Source organism: Charadrius vociferus, unplaced genomic scaffold (genome assembly GCF_000708025.1).
Source record: "Charadrius vociferus isolate BGI_N301 unplaced genomic scaffold, ASM70802v2 scaffold1096, whole genome shotgun sequence".
NCBI classification, from domain to species: Eukaryota; Metazoa; Chordata; class Aves; order Charadriiformes; family Charadriidae; genus Charadrius; species Charadrius vociferus.
The window spans coordinates 109,612-119,258 of record NW_009649045.1 but is presented as its reverse complement, the minus strand read 5'-3'; the positions used below and the strand labels follow the sequence as shown (position 1 = coordinate 119,258).

Below are 9,647 nucleotides of genomic sequence, written 5' to 3'. Positions count from 1 at the left end.
AACAGAGAACACGTGCTGCGGTCTCAGGAATGTATCCACGTTCCTATTACCGGCTAAGATAGTTTTTAAGTAAAAAAAAGCCTTACTAGGTGATTTAATTGCTTCTACATGAATTGAGAGCTTTTCCACTGACTTGTCTGTAAACATCTACTGTCATTAGAGATGCTACAAGTGCAGCTGACTTTCAGGAAAAGTTTCTCTCACCCTTCAGTTACACCAAGGATCTGTGATATGTATTTTGAAAAGACACAGTAAATTGCTTAAACTGCAACAAGTATCTCTGGAAAAAGACACTTACAGAAGTACTAAGGATTTGATCTGTGACTTCCAGACTCATCGATTTCCCTATAAAATACTGTGTAGTTTCAAGGCAAGTATCTTACTTTCATTTAGCAACACTTAAATGTAACTGTTATTCTGACTGGAAGAAACAAATATTGAGTTGTATACAGTTTCCTCTGGACCTTTTCCCATCAGCATCCTTTAATGCAAGGCAAAAATCTCCCTAACTCCCTTCTACCTGAAGCAAAGAATAAAAGAAGTTCCAAGCCTGCCTACTACACAAATATGGATTTAGATGCCCAACAGAAGGTATCGTCTAATTGCTGCTCTAGCTCTGCGGATGGTCAGTCTTCTAGAAGATTCAGAACAGAATATTTCATATGCAATTAAAGAAAGAAAAAACCTCCAAACTTGAGAAAGCCAATTTTCCAATGAATCTGTGGTACACAGAAACCAGCCCTGAACATTTAACTTGCTTTTAATAACACTTACAAGGAACAGAAAGGAGTCTCGATTTGCCTAGCAACAAAACTAGGCATAAGCTTGAAGCTGTCTTACCTAGAAGTAAATAGATCTGTCAGAAGTTCCATATTACCACAGAACACTTGATTCGACTTCTCAAGAACTACACCACATTGTGAATAATCCACTGCTGGCAAAAAAAATCACTTGAAAAACACAGTAATATTTCAGCCTTCTGGCACTCTGTGAAGCCCCGTATTAAAAAAAAAAATAAATAAATCCCTGAACAATCAAAATGAGCAGTTCTGTTTTGGATCAATAATATGACTGTGCCCTGGACAAACAAGACACATCGTCACATCAATGCAACACTACTACTTAAGCTAAGAGATGCACAGACAAAACTTACCGTTAGAGGGAAGCTTAGTCTTCAGTTTTAAACTTGCCACCAATGTAGGGAACATACTGAAGGACCAACTTCCAGTCTGTGAACCATATTGCACCAGTACCAGCTACACCACCCCATGTAACGAGGGTGGGAGTCCTAAAGAAGAGACACACACACGTGCGCAAGTAAACAACATTAATTCTCCACTGTGGAAGGTCTGGCAAATGCTCATTGCTAAGGTACCTGACAAAGTAATTGCAACCAAGAAAAAACACTTGGCAGAAAATCTCAAAAGAACGTCATGTACACAGAAAATTATTAGTCCCAAGGGCGATGAAGATATTTTACAGGAAAGGGTTAATATGTGTTTATTTAAAAAGGGCATGACCAAGTTAAAAAAATACGAACTTATTTGTTTAGCTATTCTGCTGCTATAACTCCCCTTTACTCTGGCCCGCCGGCTACTTCATTCTCCCTTACGCAACCCTGCAAAGCAGCACCTGCTGGCACTGCGACAAACATTTATGGCTCTGAAACAATTTGAAGACAGCCAGGAGCAACCCGGAGACCAAATCCACCTCAGCCAAACCACCGCCAGGCAGACGGACGGACGGATAGACAGACAGACAGACAACCCCCCGCCCACTAAACCACCCCTCGCAGCCCTTCAAACCCGCGGGGCCGGGGGCCAGCGGACCTCACATGGAGTTCAGAGCGGTGGAATAAAGCGGAAAGGAACGGAAAGGGCTCGGGAAGCACTTCATGATCCTTAAGTACGCGGTGGGGGGCCGCGCGCCCAAGACCCACTGTGAAGTATCCCCGGGGTGGACTGGGCAACCCCGGGCCGGGTCTCACCAGTTTTGGAGGAGCTGGACGTAGCGCGGCCCCACCAGTTTGCTCAGCATCCCGCCGCCGCCGCCACCACCACCGTCGCCTTCAAAGTCACCCCCACTGTGCAGGCGTGGGTGCGCCGCTGCGCAAAAAAGGACCCCTGTCCCGGGCCGGCGCGGCACTGCGCATGCGTGTGGAACGGGGCTGCCCGTGGCGCTGCCTGAGTCAAACGGCGTTGTCATGGCAACAGCCCCAAGGTCGTCGTCACTCATGGCGCCGTGGCGCCAGGCCTGCTACAGGGCCGCGTTCCCGGCCCCGTCTGGAGAGGGGACAAGAGTCCTGAAGGGGTGGACTGTCTCCATGCTGGAGAGGGGACAGGAGTCCTGAAGGTGTGGATTGTCCCCACACTGGAGAGCGGACAGGAGCACTCAGGGGATGGACTGTCCCTATGTTGGAACGGGGACACGAGCACTGAATGATGGACTGTCCCCACGCTGGAGAGGGGACAGAAGCACTCAGGGAGTGGACTGTCCCCATGCTGGAGAGGGGACACAAGCACTGAATGATGGACTGTCCCCACGCTGGAGAGGGGACAGGAGCTCTGAGGGGGCAGGATTGTCCTCGCACTGAGCTGGGCCTCCGTGCTGGAGAAAAGTGGCCCCTTTCCTGAGCAGTTTTCCCAGTTTTCCCTCTGCAAACCCTCTTGTCACTGCCGCTCAGCCAGTCCCAACAGGAGAGGGAGTTTGAAGCCAGATTTTTTCAGCAGAGGGTTCTAAACCCGCCATCAATTCTGTAACATTCCCCAGGCTCCGCTCTGAGCCAGCTCGGCCTCATGTGAACCTGCAGAAACTCCTGGGGGACGCTGGAGCCTGAAATGCTGGGCTGCCCGAGACCTGCGGCTGGACTGGAAGAGCTTCAGGGCTGCAAATGCTTCACGTGCTCTTTCCTGCACAAACCTGCAGGAATGGTGTCCAGCAGCGACAACGGCAGCCATCATCTTCCCTCACACCCTTCGCTGGCTGCCGGCAGCCGAGATTCACAGAGTGGCACCTGCTGCAAAAATCCAGCTCCTGTTTTTTCTCACCAGGGCACAGAACAACTATTTTATCCACCCTTTGTGTGACTGACTGAACACCACCATACTTACTGACGGGTTGAGTGCTTCTCTGCCTGGATGCCAGCAGGGCGACGCGGGTCACTGAACCACACAGACTTTTGGGTTAATTTCTGCGAGCTGTTTCCCCGCTGCCCATGCGCCAGCTGGTGGCTGAGGAAGGCAGATGAGAACTTCATGGAGTGTGTTCCTGCAGGAAAACCAGTGCCTTTGCCACAACCACTGTGTTACCGAGTGTATGAAGGGGGAAACGAGCCCAGCAAACAGGCTCCGCACAGGTTTTGCTTTTTTAATGTGTGTTCAGCTCCATGGAGTCACGCACATGCAGGAGAGTCTCAGCTTTCGCTTTGCATTGAAAGTTTCCTAGATGCCCCCCCCCCCCAAAGATATTAATAAAAAGGCAAAATAACTTGAGACTCAAAAAACCAATGAAAAACAGCTCAATGTTTATCTTCAGAAAAGCCTTGGGGTTTCGAAGGCAGGTTGGGGGGGTGTATCCTACTGCTTTGCTCCAGTGAAGGCAGACAGGGAAAGATCCAGTAATATTACCAATTCCCTGGTTAAAACAATGCAATGGCAATATTAGCAGCTCATGCTTTCAATGTATTTTGCTGTCATCTACAGTTCAAGCACTGTGCAACACCACACTTGCTCCTTCCCTGCCGAAACTCCTTTCAGCTGTTGGGAGAATGTTCACACCCGCAACAGGGACAGCTGCACCTCCAAAGGCAGATGGCTGAAGGTGAGTGGCCACCGAAGGTGAGGGCCACTTTCTTCTCTTGGTGACCTTTGTGGCACAGGTGTCATTTTCGATTCTGAAGCAGAAAAGGAAGGGCAGTGAGCCTGGTTGGGAAAACAGCATTTTTAGAAGACACTTGTGTCTGAACATGTGGAAATATTTACTTTCTAGCCAGCTATGGTGTGTGGGTTTCAAGGTCTCAGTGGTTTCGAGCTCGCTGGGTGCGGGGATGAGGAGGAGCAAGACCCGGGCGCTTGACCCAAGCTGCCAACAGGGTTATTTCATACCAGGAATGGCACATTCAGTATCAGTTAGAAAGTTTCCCGAGGAGTTTCTCTCTCTCTCGTGATGGCTGCCAACCCGAGAACTCCTTGCCCCGGTGCCGCAGCCCTGAGCCCTTCCCTTCCTCGTGAAGCCGCAGCGCTCACCGTGTCGCACATTTGCTCTCACTGCTGGGAGTGCACAGCTTCTACGGATAGAATGGGCTGAGGATAATCCTCGTGTATTTTATGCTGGTGTCAGGATCAATACTGGTTCTTTAGTGTTATTAATGTTAATTACTTAGTCTTATCTTATTAAATTTATTTATATTTCAACCCTCATGTTTCCCTGTTTTTCCTCGATTCCCCCTCCTGTGTGGAGAGGGCTCATCAGGTGAGAGAATAATTGTATAAACAACAACAAATTGTTGTGGGTTTCTCAATCCATACCAAGGGCTCAGTGCTCCTGGATGCAGCTGCTGCAACTGTTTCCCCCCCAGGGTAGTTGCTAATGTGCCAAGTGAGCTGGTGGCAGAGAGCTAACGCAGGCACTGAAACCACAGGGGTTGAAGTGATGATGACCCGGGCCAGCAGGGCGAGGGAGGGGATTCTGCACTCTCATGAGACCCCACCTGTGAGTGCTGTGTCCACCTCTGGAGTCCTCAGCACAAGAAGGACACGGAGCTGTTGGAGCGGGGCCAGAGGAGGCCCCGGAGATGCTGGGAGGGCTGGAGCCCCTCTGCTGGGAGGACAGGCTGGGAGAGTTGGGGGGGTTCAGCCTGGAGAAGAGAAGGCGAAAAAGGGGAGACCTCAGAGCCCCTTCCAGTGCCTAAAGGGGCTCCAGGAGAGCTGGGGGGGGACTCTGGATCAGGGAGGGGAGCGATGGGATGAGGGGGAACAGTTTTACACTGAAAGAAAGGAGATTCAGATGAGATTTGAGGAAGAAATTCTCTCCTGTGCGGGTGGTGAGCCCCTGGGGCAGGTTGCCCCGAGAAGCTGTGGCTGCCCCATCCCTGGAGGTGTTCAAGGCCAGGTTGGACGGGGCTTGGAGCAACCTGGGCTGGGGGGAGGGGTCCCTGCCCAGGGCAGGGGGTGGCACTGGGTGAGCTTTAAGGTCTTTTTCAACCTAAACCAGTCTGTGATTCCATGATAAATACCTGCTGATCAGAGGGGCAACACACCGGGGACCAGCCCGGGGAAGCCTGGAGGATGAGGGCAGGGAGAGCCCGGCTGGGCAGCACAGCGGTGGGCTTGAAGATGCTGTGGCCAGGGCCGGGTCCTTGGCAGAGGGTGACAGAGAGAGATCCCACAGGATTCAGCATGGCCAGGGCATAGCCTCACCCCCTGGGTGAGGCTGCCTACCTCCAGCCCATTCTCACAGGGTTTAAGCCCTCCTAAACACTCTGCTGCGTTGTCTCCCCCATTACCAGTCCATGCTGGGCTCCTGGTATGGGCTCGGCGCATTTCACCTGATTTCTGACTTGCACCCTGCTGGTACCGCCCTCACGTGGTGCTCCACAGGGCAGGGAAGAGGCACGGAAGCAAGAGCCATGCTGCGACATCCCCTCCTTCCAGCCGGGCAGGGGCCGCATTCCCAACACAAACCTTTCCAGCAGTAAAAAATGAAGATGTCATCCCTGCCAGGTGTAACCTGGATTAAAACGCACGATGCGCCCCGAGACCAGCACCCCGGCGAGGTGACGCAGGACCCCACGGACCACAGCTGAGCCACAGGAGAAGCTGTGCTGCGACAGGGAGACCCCAGCGCCTACACGGCTGCCCAGGTGTGTCCGATGGCTGCTGGGGAAGGCGCCCCGATCCCATGGTGATGGGCAGCACTGGAAACCTTGCCCTCGCCATGCGTGAGTTCAGGCTGTGGATTCGGGTGGGCAGGACCCGTGCCCGGAGCACAGAACCAGAACGAGCGGACAGTGTCTGAAAACCTGCCTCGTCTTCTCTTTCTCTGTTTTTTTAGTACAAGGTAAAACCTTTATTACAACTTTTCATTCATAGGTATACAACATCTGAAAGACAGATATGGGGAAAAAAAAAGTAATATTGTTATAAAATGTCACATTTATTGCTACATTACTGTTATATACAGGACAGTTCTCAAAATCTACTTTAAAAAAGTTAGGATTATTTAAAAATTCCAAATAATCCAGCCAGCTGTTTTGACACTTGTATAAAATTATTTAAAAAAATGAAAACAATTCATATCTTGAGGCACTCAGAAACACAATTTTATCCCCCAATTGTGATTCCTTTCAAAGAACAACGCATTTCCCCCCCCCCAAATACTTTATTTTTTTTTTTTTTTTTGCGGGGTTAGGCATATATATATATATATTTACTATATATATAGTTCAAAACTATAATGTGTATCTGATTTAAGAACAAGGATTTCAGCCACTTAAGTACATCTGGATTTACAGGTAGGCAGCATAAACATCAAAAGCAAGGACCATTTTTTTAAAGGCCAAAAACGAAAACCAAAAACAACCCAAAACTTTCTACCGGGTTAAAAATAAACAACTTAACCCAGTAACGCTTCATTTCCCCAACGAGCTGGAGCCCTCCGGAGAAAATGGGTCATTTTCTGCAGACCGTGAGGTCCAAGCCTGTAGTTGGGGTCATCCCTGCTCCGCTTCACCGGGTCCCTCTTTCTCCTCTCCTGGGACATGAGCCACCGCTGGCGGGAGGGCACGCGCCTTCCCGTGGCTCCTTCCCTCCCCGAGAGGCCCCGTGTTACAAGGTTTGCTCAAAAGCTGGTGGGTTTCAAGTGATTTGGGAAGACGTGGCACCGGGAAGGGGGAACCGCGGTGTCCCCAGCTGGCTGCAGCAGGGAGCTCCATGGTTCCCTGGGGCACAGCCCAGGGATGCAGGGCACGGGGATGCTCTTCGGCAAAAGGCTTCGCTACCCGGGACATCCCATTTTGAAGCACAAAGCCCTCTGCTCTCCCGTACTGGTGCCCACAGCTGCACTGTGCCAAGATATAGCAGGGCATGAGTTTTATTCCCTCTCCTTCCAACACAGCGGGTGCTCGGCTGGACCAGGGTGGGTATTGCAAGACCTGAGGAGCAAGAGGCGTACAAGAGCAGGAACAGAAATACCGGTGCGGAGACCCACGGAAGGGCTGCTTCTTGCCTCTGAGAAGGGGAGGATGCAAGCTGGACGCAGAAGTTTTGGCAGAAAGGACGCCTGCGGCCTGCACCGTCCTCCCAACCAGAGCCCACCTCCACGCTCGGCTCACACGGGAGTCCCGCGGGCAAAGGCACTGCAGCAGCCGGCTCTCCACAACGGGGGAATTGCCCTGAAGATCAAACCTTTGCACAGAGCACCGTGTCCCCCCCCGAAGCCTGCCCCAAGGGCAGGGGGGCAGGGAGAGGCAGCTGTGCCACCGGACCAACCTGCAGCATCCACCTCCCAAATCCTCCTGCTTCCGCCCCAGCGATGGGCAGCTGGTGGCACGGTTCTTGCCCTACTGCGAAGAAACCTACGGTGGCCACGCATGAAAGGAAATGGCTTGGAGGTGCTGGCAGGATAGACTGGGGAGCGCAGGAAGAAGGAACACACCTTCAGGCTTGAGGCGGTTCAAGGAAGACCAGCCAAGCCAAGCCTGAGGCTCAGGTATTAACAGAGCGGTCTGTAGAGCTGGGCAGTAACGAGGTGGGACACAGCTGCTCCACTCAGTGTTACTGGGGGAGATGGTGTGAGATGAAGGATACTGGCAGTGGGCTGCCAAGCATCGAGCAGAAGGCACAGGAGGGTGAAGGGTGTGCGGAGGAGCCCTAGGACCAGGCTTTGCCCCCTCCAATTCAGTGCTCAGCTCCCGCAGCAGGAGTTGGAAGGGGTGTTCCTGCAGTCCCACCTCTTGTCTACCCGCCCTCAGCTCTGGGGAACAGGTCTTGAAATGCTTTTGGAGCTGGTAGAAATGAAGCTGGACCTCGAGAGCAGCAGGGAGCAGGAACTCAGCAGGCATGGACTAGAGTAGAGAGAATGGGCTGGGACGGGATCTGGAAAGCGCCTGGGGAGAGGAGAGGGGGTTGCATAGGATTTAACAGGGCAAAGACCTTGTGCAAGCTTGTGGTCCAGAAAACAGGTCTTGCTATTGCTGGTGTCGAGTAGGAACGGGGGAATCCAGTGGCCACGGCTTGCTCCAGGTTAGCTGGCACTGCACCTCGGGGGCTGATGGCTTGTCCTGGCCCAGCTTTGCTTCACCTCCCCGTTCCCAGCTCTTCTCTAAAATCCCAGGGTAGGGCCTTGCTGAAACTGGAGCTGGCCCAGAGTCACCAGCACAGCACGCAGCAGGGGCTGCAAGAGTGCCGTGGGCTCTGCTGGCACCGATGCTGGCAGCCTCCCCACGGGAGCCAAGCTCAGGGGGGTGCAGGGGATTGGGGGTTTCAAAAGCCTCCTGTTTGTCAAGGCCCCCCCCGCCTGCTGATGGGGAGGACGCGCTGAATCGTCCCAGCATGGGCCTCGGGCGCGAAGGCTCTGCTGGCTTCAGCGGGTACGTGCATGAGACACAAAGGACCTTTGAGAGCACCTTCTGCACTGAACCTGAAATTGCAGCCTTCCGGGGAAATCCCAGCCTGGTTCTGTCCTTCCTGTTCAATCTCTACAGGGCGTCGAGGGCAAACCCGCTCGGACACCGCCGCATTGCCAACACACGGTCTGGAGGAAAAAGCTGTTCACTGAAGTCACAGCTGGGGAGGTTTCACATCACCCTTCTGAATTTCTCTGCTGGAGAGGGCAAAAACCCCACCTGCAAAGCAGCCAGACCCCTGGCCCCGCAGTGATGGCGCAGAGGTAAGGGGCAGCACGGTGACCCCACCGCGTGGGGCTGGTGTGGACCTGCTCCCGACAGCCGGATGCGGGACCTTGGGGTGCCCAGCTAACTGCAAACCATCTGCCCAGGCACTGCTGCGCCCCTCGCTCCCAGGCTGGAGCTCAGTGCCGACAGGAGGGGCACAGACTGGGATCCAGATGTCCCGGGTCCTGTCCCTCCCGCCCCACACACCTCTGCAGGGCACCAGCACAAGCTGTACACGCAGGTGAGCAGCGAGCTCCAGGAGATGTTGGCAAAGAGCTGGAGCTGAACTCAAGTTGCTTGGCTGCGAGTAGGTCTGACCAGTGGGTCACAGGCTGGGGAGTGACTGCCAAACCAAGGGTTAACTGGAATTTTGCTCCCCGGAGCGCGCTGGCAGCAGCTGGGGCGTTGTGAGCCCTCGATGCTGAGCACCACGTCGGTAGGAGACCAGAAAGGTGCAGTCTCTGGAAAGCTGCAGCTGTATTGCTCTGGGGCGAAAGCAAGTGAAGAGGGATAAAGAACAAAAATCTGCAATTTTTACTGTTAATAAATGGTATTCCGGCTGTTCCCCAGCACCTGGCGGCGTGCAGAGCTCTCGGGCAGGATGCGCGGGGAGGCAGGGGACTGCGTGAGGGGGAGGAAAGAGGAGGTCTCTTGGGTTGGGGGACTCGAGGACTGCGCTCCAGCGGCTGACCCTGCCACACAAGAAGCGTCACACGGCAGCAGTCAGCCGGGGGGCCCAGCAATCCCGCCTGACCCC

General features: G+C 53.4%; 1 protein-coding gene across 1 annotated transcript; it reads right to left on the bottom strand.

The window, feature by feature from the left end:
• Positions 1 to 1,167: 1,167 nt before the first annotated feature.
• On the bottom strand, positions 1,168 to 2,037 carry LOC104289041 (cytochrome b-c1 complex subunit 10). Its single transcript, XM_009887933.1, has 2 exons — positions 1,988 to 2,037; positions 1,168 to 1,288 (listed from the first exon to the last, which is right to left on the bottom strand). The coding sequence occupies exons 1-2, from the start codon at positions 2,035 to 2,037 to the stop codon at positions 1,168 to 1,170; spliced, it is 171 nt and encodes a 56-aa protein (XP_009886235.1).
• Positions 2,038 to 9,647: the final 7,610 nt, after the last annotated feature.